General features: G+C 32.7%; 1 protein-coding gene across 1 annotated transcript in view; it reads right to left on the bottom strand.

Annotated features, from left to right (window-relative positions):
• EPHA3 (EPH receptor A3) overlaps window positions 1-15,563 on the bottom strand; it is a 364,933-nt gene that overhangs the window by 37,549 nt on the left and 311,821 nt on the right. Inside the window, exons 12-13 of the mRNA XM_028115620.2 lie at window positions 6,871-6,932; window positions 4,722-4,931 (exon numbers count right to left, since the gene is read on the bottom strand). Coding sequence (XP_027971421.1) covers window positions 4,722-4,931; window positions 6,871-6,932 — 272 coding nt within the window. The remainder of the gene's footprint in view (window positions 1-4,721; window positions 4,932-6,870; window positions 6,933-15,563) is intronic.

Raw genomic sequence — 15,563 nt, 5'->3', positions numbered from 1 at the left:
TTGCAGAGTAGCAGTGAGCAGAATAAAAAACATTCCTCAAAACTAAATATATTATCATCTGTTGCATATATTGTCTCCTGGCATGAAAATTTATAGTCATAAAAATGATGCTTTGCTGCAAAATGTTGGCTAATTTTTCTGGAGATCAGAGAAGGAACAAAAGAGACACTAAAAAGCACTATCCACATATTTACTCATGTTTTGCAATTTCTTCAATTTTTCAGAGCTTATTACAGTTGAAGTCACTGTTATGAATTTAATTCAACTAGCTGTTAGATATAAAATTTTATTTTATTTGTCTTGGTCTTAACCTAGTGAACCGTAATCCCAAGATCAGCAACACTTTTGTGCAGGACACATTTTAAGAAATACTTAGATGTACGAACAGTGAATCCACTACAGAATTTAGTTGAAAATTGGAAATGTAAATAAGAGTGTAACTTACAAAGGCATCAGGAGAGTTCCAACTCCTATATCAACTCATCTAGGAATATCTCTGGGACACTGTGCTTCTGAATTTCTGGTTCTATTTCTGTGGTTTTATTTGTAGATGAAACTCAGTCTGGCAAATTGGGCTCTTTCTCAGAATGTGAGATAGATGCCACGTGACACACTTGGTCATTGATAATAGAATTGTTGAAATTGATAATTTTAGAAAAGAATGAGTTTTTTAATTAATAATAACCTTTTTTAAAAAAATATTGCATTTATTTGACATAGAGAAAGAGAGAGAGAGAGCAAGCACAAGCAGGGGGAGCAGCAGAGGGAGAGAGAGAAGGCTCCCCACTGAGCAAGGAGCTTGACTCAGGGCTCCATCCCAGGACCCTGGGATCATGACCTAAGTTGAAGGCAGACACTTAACTGACTAAGCCACCCAGGCGCTCCAGTAATAACCTTTAAGAAACATGAAGAAGGGCGCCTGGGTGGCTCAGTGGTTAAGCGTCTGCCTTCGGCTCAGGTCATGACCCCAGCGTCCTGGGATTGAGCCCTGCATCGGGCTCCCTGCTCTGCAGGAAGCCTGCTTCTCCCTCTCCCACTCCCCCTGCTTGTGTTCCCTCTCTTGCTGTCTCTCTCTCTGTCAATTAAATAAATAAATAAAATCTTAAAAAAAAAAAAGAATACCAAAACTTTGGAATTTGCCTAATAGTGCATTGGATAAATAAGTAATGTATATGAATAAAGTGGAATATGATACATTATTTAATGATATTATTAAAATTTATCATTTAGAAAATTATACATTTTATATTTTAAGTTAAAATAGTCAGATTACAAAACAATACTGAGTTTGTATAAGAAGAAAATACTGGATTGATAAGTGAATATCATTTTATATATTAGTACATATAATATGATACCATTTTGTAACTATATACATAATTGGTAATTACAATTGGTTACCTTTGGTAGTATCATTGATAATGATCATTATATCTTTATTTTCTAAAATTGTCTGCCATGAAAAAAGAATTCTATAAAGAAATGTCTTTTCAACGGAATCTGCCAATAAATATATGAAGAAATAATCAAATGCACTTTGAATCAAATTAATACAAATTAAAACAATTAGATACAATTTCTCAAAACTAACAAACACAAAAAATGGTAATATCTATTTTATCAGTATATAGTTAAGTGTGCTCTTAAAAAGGGCACAGGAAATCCACTTTTGACAAAGAAAATCCACTTTCAGGGTTATATCATAGGGAAATTATCAGACTCATACAATAATGAATGCCAATGCATCATTTACACATTTGTATAAAATATTGAAAAGCTATCATTTGACGAAGTACAGCATCCATTCATGATAAAAACCCTCTTCAAAGTAGGTTTAGAGAGGACATACCTCAACATAACAAAAGCCTAATATGGAAAACCCACAGCCAACAGCATACTTAATGGTGAAAAACTGAGAGCTTTTCTCCTAAGGTTAGGAACTAGTAGACCACTCTTACCACTTTAATTGAACATAGTATCGGAAGCAATTAGACAACATAAAGAAATAAAAGACATCCAAATAAGGAAGAAGTAAACTCTCACTATTTGCAGATGGCAGGGGACTATATATAGAAAACCCAAAAGACTCCACCAAAAAACTACTAGAACTGATAAATGAATTCCGTAAAGTCACAGGATGCAAAATCAATGTACAGAAAGGTGTTGTATTTCTATATATCAGTAATGAAACAGCAGAAAGAGAAATTAAGAAAACAATCCCATTTACAACTGCACCAAAAACAATAAAATATTCAGAAATAAAGTTAACCAGAGAGGTGGAAGACCTGTACTCTGAAATCTATAAAACACTGATGAAAGAAATTCAAGATGCCATAAAGAAATGAAAGACATTCCATGCTCATGGATTGAAAGAACAAATACTGTTAAAATGTCCAAAGCAATCTACACATTTAATGCAATGCCTATTAAAATACCAACAGCATTTTTCACAGAACTAGAACTAAAAATCCTAAAATTTGTATGGAACCACAAAAGACCCCAAATAGTCAAAACAATCTTGAAAAAAAATGCAGGTATCACAATTCCAGATGTGGAGTTATATTACAAAGCAGTAGTAATTAAAATGATATGGTACTGGTATAAAAATAGACATAGAGATCAATGGAACAGAACAGAAAACCCAGAAATAAACCCACAATCATATGGTCAATTAATCTTTGACAAAAGAAAATGAATATAAATAGGAAAATGACAGTCTCTTCAACAAATGGTGTTGGGAAAACTGTATAGCCACATGCAAAAGAATGAAACTGAATAACATTCGTTCATCATACACAAAAATAAACTCAAAATGGATTAAAGACCTAAATGTAAGACCTGGAATCATAAAAATCCTTTAAGGGACCACAGGCAGTAATCTCTCTGACATCAGCCTTAGCAACATTTTTCTAGATATGTCTCCTGAGATGAGAAATAAAAGCAAAAATAAACTGTTGGGACTACATTAAAATAAAAAGTTTCTGCACAACAAAGAAAATAATTAACAAAACTAAAAGACAACCTGTTGAATAGCAGAAGATATTTGCAAATGACATATCCCATAAGGGGTTAGTATTCAAAATATATAAAGAACTAATACAACTGAAGACAAAAAAAAAACAATACAATTAAGAGTGGGCAGAAGACATGGAAATTTCTTCAAAGAAGACATACAATTGGCCACCAGTTACATGAAAAGATGCTCAACATCACTAATCAATAGGGAAACGCAAATCAAAACTACAATGAGATATCACCTCACACTTGTCAGATGGCTAAAATAAACAACAACACAAGAAACAACAAGTGTTGGCGAGGATGTGGAGAAAAAGGTACCCTCTTACACTGTAGGTGGGAATGCAAACTGGCACATTCACTGTGGAAAAAAGTATGCAGCTTCCTCAAAAAATTAAAAATAGAACTACCCTATGATCCAATAATCATACTACTGGGTTTTTATCCCCAAAATACAAAACACTAATTCAAAAGGATGCATGCACCCCTATGTTTATTGTAGCATTATTTACAACAGTCAAACTGCAGAAGCAGCCCAAATGTCCATTGATAGATGAATGGATAAGGAAGAAGTGGTACATGACACACACACACACACACACACACACACACACACTGGAATATTATTCAGCCATAAAATGAATGAAATCCTGCCATTTGCAACAACAGGGATAGAATTAGCACAATGTTAAGTGAAATAAGTCAGTCAGAGAAAAACAAATACCATATGATCTCACTCATATGTGGAATTTAGGAAACAAACAAGCAAAGGACAAAGAGAGAGAGAGAGAAAGAGACAAATCAAGAAACAGACTCTTAACTATAGAGAACAAACTGATAGTTACAAGTGGGTACCTGGGTGGGGAGATGGGGATTAAAGAGTACACTTATCATAATGAAAAAAAAATTAAAGAATAATAGAATAAAATGATAAAAATGAAAGAAACCTAGATATAATAATAATTTTCCCAATAATTAGAGGTTGATTTTTAAAAAATGGTACAATCAGATAATAGAATAGATAAAACTGACAAAAATGAAAATTTGAAGATTATTTATTGACAGTGAAATATATTCAACACGTATATTGCTAAAAGAAAAACAGGTTATACAGTAATATTATGAATGATCCTAATCTAATTATGTATTCATGCATAGGTGTGTATAATAGGTATACAGATAAAATCTGGAAGTATCGACTGACAAAGTTACAGATGTTCTCTGTGGGTGGCACAATTATGGATGACTTTTCTTCTTTTTATTGCTTTGTTTTGAAATTTTTATAACGTGAGCATATGTTGTTTAAGTAAACATGAATTTTAAAATGCTTTAAAATTATATCTAGTTGGACGGAGGAACTGAGAATTTATCCAATCCGTTTACTAAAGGTGGCTCAGTCAGATGCAAAAATGGGTAAATATAAAAATCCCAAGACTTCAGACATGAGAGAACCATGCTGCATTTGTGGGGGACACATTAAACCGATGTATGACATTTCAGAATTACCATCATTACCCACCTTATAAACGGTGACCATCTATTTTCCCAGAAGAAGTGACAGTAGCTTAATGTTAAAGGATACATTTCCTTCAGGGGAAGATATAATTGACAAAGCATTGAGAGACGTGATTTCTATTTATTTGCAAGTCAACATAACACAAGGTGAAAAACAAAGATAAAAAGGAGAAAAAGAAAAAGTGACTCACTCTTGTTGTGTAAGCAGCTTCTGGATCATCCTCTAGAACACGTGAAAGTCCAAAATCAGAAACCTTACACACCAAATTACTGTTGATCAAAATGTTACGAGCAGCAAGGTCCCGGTGAACATAACCCATATCTGAGAGGTACTTCATGCCAGATGCTATCCCTCGAAGCATCCCCACTAGCTGGATGACCGTAAACTGGGCATCGTGTTTCTGAGAAGTATTTCAAATACACAGTTAAGATGTGTTGCTCTTCCTTAAAGATATATCTTGGTTAAAATCTCACATACTGAACTGTAAAAAGATGGACTATATACATTTTAGTTCTAAGCACTCCAGGCTAACAAGATATGTGAATAAATAGATACAAGGCTAAAACAAAATAGCACAGTAGCTACATTACTAAATACTTCATTACAAGGAGCGTCCTAATATTCTGACTTCAGGTTCAAAACTAGATCGTTCCTGGTCTTTTTGTGACATACAAACCCCTCAGAAATTTTAAATTCAAGAATAATAAAATGAAATGACTCCTGTGGCTATTTTAGTTTTACATATTTATTTGATTGAATGTTCATTCTTCTTTCTTATTTTTCAGATGTTTTATTAATTGCTTCAAAGAAAGTGGATGTTAAATTTTTAAATTATCATCATAAATAAATAGTTCAGAATTAGTCAAAAATATTTACTGAATATTTGTTTTCTACTCAGTCTTGAGTTATAGGTCATAAAATGGAAAACAATAAAACACAAAGTCAGAGTTCTGTATTTAGAAAAGCTTCTAATTTACTTGGATTAAAATAGAAATATTATATGATAAATAGGTAAATAGATACATACAGATGTACATATGTACATAAATGCATGTATAGATAAACAGATCTAAAATTCCATGTTTGGTTATATCTACACAATAACAATATTTATTATAATGGTTTTAATTACCTGACTTAAAAATATTTGTTTTTGAAATGCTTGGGAAAATAATTGCTGATAAAATTTGTATTTGCCTCGTGAATATTAAAATAAATAACTTCTTATTTATAGAAAATTTAAAAGTTTCCTATAAAGAATTATACTATGCTTCCTATCTATCTATCATCTATCTATCTATCATCTATCTATATCTATTTTACAGCACTGAAAGCACATTAAGACAGAGTATATGTCTTTTTTATCCCTTGCAGTGATTGGTGATTGGCAGTGTCTTGTTCTCCATAAAACTTTCACATTTCTTTGAACAAATATTTGCTGAAATAATTTAAAAAAATATAGAGAGAGGCATATATATCACCAAAATGATATATCTGAATTGAGAATACTTTGAAATTATAATACTTGCTTATTTTCTGAGATGAAAGCTCTACGTGAGAGATATATGGTCTTCTATCTAATAGCAGTCTGAGGTTACTTTCAATGAAGAAAAGAGAATATTTGTCTTACAACGTTACTTAGGTCTTAATTTATGGATCTTTTTAAAATTTTTATTTTAACCAGTGTGAATCTTGGCAGTATAAAAAGACTGAAGAAGATTGCACAAATTTGTTTTTAAAAATATAAACCATTAACTTTGTAAGACTGTTGAATCACAGACCTGTACCTCTGAAACAAATAATACATTATATGTTAAAAAAAAAGAAGATAGCAGGAAGAGAAAAATGAAGGGGGGGAAATCAGAGGAGGAGACGAACCATGAGAGACTACAGATTCTGAGAAACAAACTGAGGGTTCTAGAGGGGAGGGGGGTTGGGGGATGGGTTAGTCTGGTGATGGGTATTAAAGAGGGCACATTCTGTGTGGAGCACTGGGTGTTCTACGCAAACAATGAATCATGGAACACTACATCAAAAACTAATGATGTAATGTATGGTGATTAACATAATATAATAAAATAAAAAACATAAACCATTAACTTTGGATGCTGCAAGATAAAGATGCAATTTTAGTCTTCCTCTTACTATTTAGTACCCCTCCTCCAAATTTCAGTTTTACTTTAAACTTTGTTATCTAATTGCTGGCAAAATATTAGAGGTTGCCTCTAACATTTTTAGCAATTCATTCCATATTTATGCATATATATGTATAGATAGAGGGATAAGAGATATAGATAGGGGTAAGAGATATATGAATATATATAAAATCTTCTACTTACACGTAAGAAACTGTCCAAGGAACCATTCTCCATGTATTCTGTGACAATCATAACTGGTTTGCCTGGATATAGGGTAAATAATAAATTAAACATGATCATCAGCAGAGTTCAACAAATATCATATCATGAATACATATAATACACTTTGATACAGTGATGAATTAAAAAAATGTAAAAGCTTTCCCTGTCTCCCCAATTTTGCAATGTTGCAAAAAAAAATTCAATAGAAAATAAAACCAAAAAAAATTGAAGAAGATTGGTTTGCAGAACAAGGGCTTACAACCTACAGTATCTAAATTGGCTTATTTGGAATGGCTTTCTGTGAACATAAAATATGTCCCCTTTCTTCCCTTTAATTGCATCCTAGCTGATCTACAAAATCAGGTATTTCTGCCTTCCAGCCCAAGATAGAGCCAGGATTTCCACAGTCATTCATACTTTCTACAGATATTTATAGAGCTATGTACTAGGTGTTTCCTTTTACTCTGGTTAGTCAGAGCAAGTAAATCAAAGTCCCCATCTTCATGGATCCTATATGTGAATTTCATAAAACAAGACTAATAATTATAACTCTTAAAAATCTGTATTCAATTAACACATTAAAAATATAAAATCCATGTTTAAAAGGAAAATAAAATTAAAATAGCTGTTGGCAGTAACTTATAATAACCATTTTAGAAATTATGTGGCCTTAAATACCATTAAACCTTTTAATGAGCATTTAACTTTATATAGCACTTACTACGTGCAAGATGCTGGTTTAATTATTCTATATATGAGAAATTATTAATTATTATCACTTCCATTTTACACATGAGAAAACTGTGGTAATTAACTTACTCAATGTCATATAGCTAATAAATAATAAAGCCAAGAGCAGCAAACTGAATCCACTATGCTGTTACTTTTGGAAATTTATACTGAGGGAAATGTTTAAAATATGAAAAAGCATTAGATACGAGAGTGTTGAGTATGCTGATATATATATTTACAAATAGAATAAGTGTTCAACTATATAATGATTCAGGCAATTGTTGGGTGTCAATTCCATGGATTATTCTGAATTGAAATGACAACTCTGAAGTCTGTAGCATTTTAGGTAATTGTTATAGTTTAATGTCATGTGAGCAAAGTTGAAAATATAACTCTATATACATTATGATAACAACTTGGAAAATAAGTAATGCAAAATGAACAATTCAAAAAGAAAAAGAAATATGGAAAATGGGTATTTTTGTTTTTGTTTTTGTTTTTTTAAGATTTTATTTATTTATTCATGAGAGACAGAGACAGAGAGAGAGAGAGGCAGAGGGAGAAGCAGGCTCCCCACTGAGCAGGGAGCCTGATGCGGAACTCGATCCCAGGACTCTGGGATCATGACCTGAGCTAAAGGCAGACGCTTAACCATCTGAGTCACCCAGGCGCCCGAAAATGGGCATTTTTGATATACAGAAAACATGAGTAAGTTTTTTGCATAATTAGAATTATGTAACATTATATATTTATACATATATATTACACACATACATTACACTACTTCATCTTCACATCATCTTGTGCTTTAGTAACATATATTATTTCCATTTTATGATGTCCTCAACCGAAAACATTGTAGATTTAAGAAACCTGCTGAGGTCACACAATTAGTTAGTTCTCCAGCAGATCCCAACACAGCTGTCTCTGATTTTAAAACCTACACTATTACTACACTATAATTCTCTTCCTTTATTTCTGCTATACTATTGTTTTAAATATAATTCCATCATGTTACAAACAGAAGGAAAATCACTTGTCTTCCATGTCCAGAGGACCTGAATCCAGTCTTGACTGAGCACTGCTGAAAGATCTCGATCAAATGGCTTTTTAAAAAACATCGATGCACCCCTCATTGTACCGCACATTTAAGTTTTCCTCATATGTTCCTTCTATATCATGAAGGTTTGTTTGCCATTCTGATGACAGAAAATAGCTTTCTGGGGCGCCTGGGTGGCTCAGTTGGTTAAGCGTCTGCCTTCGGCTCAGGTCATGATCTCACGGTCCTGGGATCGAGCCCCATGTAGGTCTCCCTGCTGAACAGGGAGCCTGCTTCTTCCTCTCCCTCTGCCCCCCACACCTCCAGTTTGTGCACACTCTCTCTCTCAAAGAGATAAATAAAATCTTAAAAAAAAGAAAAGAACTTTCTTTGCTTTTTCCTTTCGTATGTAAAAACTCTTAATTCACACCAGTTATGAATTATATGGCTTGATACTATGAAGGTTATACTTGCTATATTTAGTACTTGTATGTATCCCAAGCTATAGGTCTTATTTATTAAAAGGTAAGAAAAAGTATTTAAATTCTATAATTTTCAGATAATTTTTATATATGTAACAATCAACTGATATACCAATTTATTTTCCAATAAGGTACTGATTTAGTTATATATTTTGGGTAAACATCATATATATCTAGTTAATCTGGTAATGTCTAAAAAGTCATTTAGCCAAAAGCTTAAGCCTCTAGAAGTTGATTGTTCTAAATTCTAATTAAGCTTTGCTTTAACAATATTCAGGAAGAAAGGGAAGATTCAACATTTCCCTGAAAACTTTTATCTCTCCTGAACTGATCAATCCAATGCCTAAAAAACTGGTCCCAGAGACTGATCTGAAATTAAAATAACGGATGAGTGAACAAACGAATGAATGAATGAATGAATGAACGAATGAAACCTTCATATGCATGTTCTCTATAAATCACTATAATTTTCTATGTTCTTGCCTTAATACCATTCTATGAAGAATAATATGCTAGCAAAATCCAATGCATACATTAAGTGTAGTCACACGTATTTTGCCTCATAAAGCCAACTCTCAATTACCGTGGCCGGTTACCGAGTTTTCGCACTACCCAGACCTTTGCTTATCACTCATTTCCTTCTGGCTCCCAGCCTTATGACCATTTAGTTTCTTGTTAGCCTGTTTAGTGGAATGTTTGGCAAGGGAAATAAAAGTAGCTGAAAAATCAAACCAGTCAATTAAGCCAAAGCCCCATGACCGTTCAGAAATCAGATCAGGCTGCATTTAGCTCTAAAATTTAGGTATTTGTAAATGCATCAGTTAAGATGGGCAAGTCCGAAAATAGGCTTTACATTAAGTTCAAAGATTCAGCAAACCCAAACGTACAAAGAATAAACAAAATCACAAATATTCTACCTTAGAAAGCCTTCATTTTTAAGTTTTATTTTTTTAGCATCTAAGTTTCTATTCTACCTTAGCTTCCTTGTGCTTTTGACTATAATAAATAGGGTTAAAGGAAAAGAAACTCTCTGCAATAGTGGTGAGAGCTAGTTCTAACACGTATTAAATGTAGCTGGAAATTATTTATAAAATATCAGTTCATCTGCCCATGGATGCAATGTGTTTCTATCAAGATTGCATGCTCTCTCATATGTATTTTGATTTAGAAGTGACATTCTCAGCTTTTTCAAGGGCCTATATCATTTACTGCCCTCAGAAATCCTAAAATACATCTGACTATCCATACTAAACTCAATAAAATTATTGTTGGATGACTGGCTGAAATGAAACTCCATCAAAAATGAGCAAAACAAAATGTGCAGTGGAATTTTGCTTTTGTTCCTAAGTTGATTCATGAACATAAATAAAATTATGATCTTTCATAACTAAAGGGTTAAGGGAAGCGAATCAGTCTGTTACAATCAGTTCATTTCCCCAACTATCCCCAGTGGTTCAGATATATTATTAATCTTTGAACCACTGTTTGATGACACAAGAATTGTGATTCAGAATATATAAGAATTCCAGGTTCAATATTATGTATTTCACCACAGCCTTCCTAATCACATTTTCTATAAAAAGAAGGGCAGGAAAATGTAATAAATATATAGCCATACATAGAGATTTTTCTTGCAGTTATCAAATAAATGTTGTCTTTAGATTGAAATATTTTCATTCAAACATAAAAAATATTTATCAATGATTAAAATATTAAAAATTATTGGGGTGCCTGGCTCGCTTAGTCAGTAGAGCATGGAAATCTCGATCTTGGGGTTGTAAGTTCGAGCCCCACATTGGATATAGAGATTACCTTAAAAAAATAAAAAAAATATCGAGGGGCGCCTGGGAGGCTCAGTTGGTTACCCGACTGACTCAATTTTGGCTCAGGTCATGATCTCAGGGTCCTGGGATCAAGCCCCATGTAGGTCTCCAGACTCAGTGTGGAGTCTGCGTAAGATTCTCACACTCTCCTTCAGCCCCTCCCCCTCACTGGTGCCTGTGCTCTCTTTCTCTCAAATAAATCAATAAATCTTTAAAAAAATTATTGAAATTTAATTCATTTTCAAAAGAAATGCTATTAATTCCTATTACCAGTAATTGTATCTCACACACCCTATGTCTCATTTCCAAAGGATTAAAACATACTCTAATACATGAGTGTGGTTTAGAAAAACAAAATCTTTGACCTTAGCAGCCAGCATTCATTATTAATATCATGTAATCAGAATCAGGGTAGAAGCAAAAAAGCATACACAGCAGGAAGAAAATTGAAAAAAATAATTGACAAATATGCTTCATGATTCCCAGAAAGAAAGGCTAGAATAATCTTTGAGTGGAAAGAAAATGTTTTGGTTTTAGATTTTCATGTACTATACCTAACTGATAGGAATATTCTGATGAGCTAAATTAGAGTATTTTTCTGTGGTTTACCATTAAATCATATAAAAATACAGGACAATCTTTTCCAAATTCCATTTTAATCAAGACATTATTTATTTTAAGAATGACCCCTATTAGGATGCTTGGGCAGCTCACTTGGTTAAGCATTGGACTCTTGATTTCTGTTCTATCTCATGATAGAACCATGTAGGGGCTCCCTGCTCAGTGTGGAGTCTGCTTGTCCCTCTCCCTGCTTCTCTGCCCCTCTGCCAGCTCTCTCTCAAATAAATAACCACGAGAGACTGTGGACTCTGAGAAACAAACTGAGGGTTCTAGAGGGGAGGGAGTGGGAGGATGGGTTAGCCTGGTGATGGGTACTAAAGAGGGCACGTTCTGCCTGGAGCACTGGGTGTTATACGCAAACAATGAATCATGGAACACTACACCAAAAACTAATGATGTTATGGTGATTAACATAACAATAAAAAAATAAAAAAATAAAAAACTAATGATGTAATGTATGGTGATTAATATAACATAAAAAAATAAAATTAAGAGGCTTCTGCATCGGTAAAGTCCATTAGCAGATAGAATTTTTTTTTGGAAACAATCTAATTCTTTTGGACAATTGCTTATATAAAGTGTCTTTATTTGTATGTACTTCCTTTTATTTGATTAGATAAATTTTTCAAGAAAGTAAAAAAAAACTAATGATGTAATGTATGGTGACTAACATAATAAAATAAAATTTAAAAATATCTTTTAAAAAATGACCCTTATTACACCCACTGGTCTATGAATTAATGAGGGCAGGGGCCAACTCCATGTTGTATGTAGTTCTAAAACCAGCACCTAGCAGAGTGCCAATTAAAATTGATCATGGTGTCTATCATTTCAGGGTGGCTAAGGATAATCTCTCTCTTCAAAAGAAACACATTATCCAAGTCTTCCTTACCAACCATACTCCATCAATCTTAATACACTGAATGCTTTACATTCAGCTGACTTTACATTTTTTAAATTTATTTGTGCTTAATTTAAAACAAAATTTAATCCTTTTAAAAACAGGAGCAGATGAAAAATACAGGATATGCTTTACAGTCAATAATAGACCATCCACTTAAAACTAATATATCATTGTATATCAACTCTACTTAAAAAAGAAGTCAGGAATGATATTTCTACTCTCCCTTATTCTATTTGTATAATAAGTGCAATAACAATTAATAAATACAATAATCTGAATGTACTCAGTTTGATTTTACAAAGACAGCTTAGATTTGTTTTCCCTTTTCAAGCTTTCTACCTTTTATTTATTTTCTTGTCTAACTGCAAAAATTAAGACCTTATGTATAATAATGAATTGAGTTGATAGCAGGATTCTCATTTCTACTTTAAGATAAATGCTTTTCATGTTTTACTACTGAATATGATGTTGTAGGGTTTTTGTTTTGTTTTGTTTTGTTGTTTTTACATACATTTATCAGACATACATATTTTCTATGTAGGTTGTGCTAAGAAAAAATTTTAAAGTAAAATATTTTCTTTATTGAGATTGACTTTTTCTTTCTATCAATGTTGTGAATTTTTAGAATGATTAAATAGTAAACCAACTTTTCATTCTTGGAATAAACTAAACTTGAGCATTATATAGTATCATTTTTGATGAAATTATTAGCTATGACTTTATAATTATTCCAGTGTTATTGAATTTTTGTTCATGCATTACAGTTTTTCTCCCCTCTGAAAATGTTCTTGTATGATTTGGTATCAAGATATCCTCAGCCTCATGAGTTAGGGATGTTTCTTTTTCTCACTTTCTGCAAGAATTTGTGTATGATTAGAATTATACAGACAGATTAACATAACAATAAAAAATTTAAAAAAAGAATTATACAGACAGTTATTAAGCAAGTATATAAGTATAGTTTTTATTTTAGGAGAGTTACTGTATATTTATTATTTTTTTATTTTTTTAAATATTTTATTTATTTGACAGAGAGACACAGCGAGAGAGGGAACACAAGCAGGGGGAGTGGGAGAGGGAGAAGCAGGCTTCCTGCGGAGCAGAGAGTGCAATGTAAGGCTTGATGTGGGGCTCGATCTCAGGACTTTGGGATCATGACCTGAGCCGAAGGCAGATGTTTAATGACTGAGCCACCCAGGTGTCCTGAGTTATTGTACATTTAAACTAGCACTCTTTAAAATTGGTCTTTGGGCACATGTAAGTCATGCTCTAACAAATGTTAAGTTGCATTTAACCTTTCAAAAATATCATAAACCCATCCTATCTAAATGGGGAAAATACACAACAACACATTTTTTTTTTTGTAATTCAAATGTGGCCAATTCAACCAAGAAATATAAATGGACAATGTTGAAGAAATAAGGAAAAATCTTAAATGTGTAAAAATAGCATTCTCTATCTTATTTTTTCCTCTAATATATTTGAAAGACTTTCCTAATTTCATTGCTGTAGACACTTGGATGAGATATTCTCAATTCCTTTTTCAAATTAGGCATGAATGCATGAGAACTTGTGTCATCAGAGTTTATTCTAACAAACTATTTCTATAAATTATTTATAAAATATATATAACATACATACTGTCTATTTTGAATATTACAGGGAGTTAGAAGTGCAGAAGAAAACTTTCAGAGAGAAGCAAACAGGACATAGCAAGAATTTGGCATTGTCACCATAGAATGACATTTTATTTCAGCAATATTTTTTATCATATGTACAGGAGATAGAAAGGTGCAAATAAATGACTAAGCCTTTGCTGTAAAGTGGATGCTCACAGCATTATAGAAATGTTTTAATCATGAGAAATTATCCTAATGTTCTGCTCACTATATTCCTTAATGATGCAGTTACAATTACACTACATTATTATTTTTTTAATTTTCAGAAAATAATTCCTCCCCAAATACCAAAAAAAAAAAAAACATCAATCTTATATAATTCCTTCTATTTCACTAGGCAAAAAGTGGTCATGGGGGTCTTCTTGGAGTATGAACATCATTTGACTAATGGTGTGATGGCAGAAATATCAAACATTTGCTAAAAACAAGTTCCATCTTTTTGAACTTCAACTAAAATTGATAACACATGTTAGTACCAAGTTCTGAGCAGAGTATGCCCCCAGCTTTCTGCTACTTTGAAGATCAGAGACTCTCTCACCTTCTCTTGTTTAAGATCATCAAGCTCAAAATGTATCATTAAAATTGTTTATGGTTCAATTCAAATAAATGGAAATATAATGATTGAATAAAGGGCTTTCTCTAAATGACTTGAAAATGATACCTTATAACAGACGTAGTGTTTCAAGCATATAATTAATAGCAATATTAAAAAGAATTATTAATGAGCAAAAAAAAAAGAATTGCTTTCAAGAATGTTTTTTTTTTCTATACAGCCAAGATTAACTGATAAATTCTCAAACTTACCAGAAGTGGTAATTTAGATTTTCATAACTCTATTTCACTTAACAATGTATTCCTATATAATCTTATTTGATCTTTAAGGTATCTGGAAATAGTGAAGTAGAACTGCTATTCTGAATTACAAGTGAAGAAACTGAGTCTCTGTGAGTGGTTTGATTTGCCAGAGGTCTCACAACCAGTTGAGCTGAGTAAAAACTTGAACTCTGACCCTCTTATTTTTAATCTGTATACTGGTATAATTGGTTTTCTTCTTTAAACACAATTTTGTTCATTAAATTATAAGCTATGAGGGCGCCTGGGTGGCTCAGTTGGTTAAGCGACTGCCTTCGGCTCAGGTCATGATCCTGGAGTCCAGGGATCGAGTCCCGCATCGGGCTCCCTGCTCAGCGGGGAGTCTGCTCCCTCGGACCCTCTCCCCTCTCATGCTCTCTCTCTATCTCATTCTCTCTCTCAAATAAATAAATAAAATCTTAAAAAAAAATTACAAGCTATGCATCACTCTTGGGTGTTTGCGTGTGTGTTTCTGAACTTTGCAATTAGATTGTTTTAGCAGTCATATTCTCAGGAAACAAAGAAAATAATAGGAGTGGA

The sequence above is a fragment of the Eumetopias jubatus genome, unplaced genomic scaffold (assembly GCF_037043125.1).
Source record: "Eumetopias jubatus isolate StellerSeaLion01/CBP00866 unplaced genomic scaffold, mEumJub1_p1.0 scaffold_1, whole genome shotgun sequence".
Classification (NCBI taxonomy): domain Eukaryota; kingdom Metazoa; phylum Chordata; class Mammalia; order Carnivora; family Otariidae; genus Eumetopias; species Eumetopias jubatus.
This window is presented reverse-complemented; position numbering and strand designations above follow the sequence as displayed.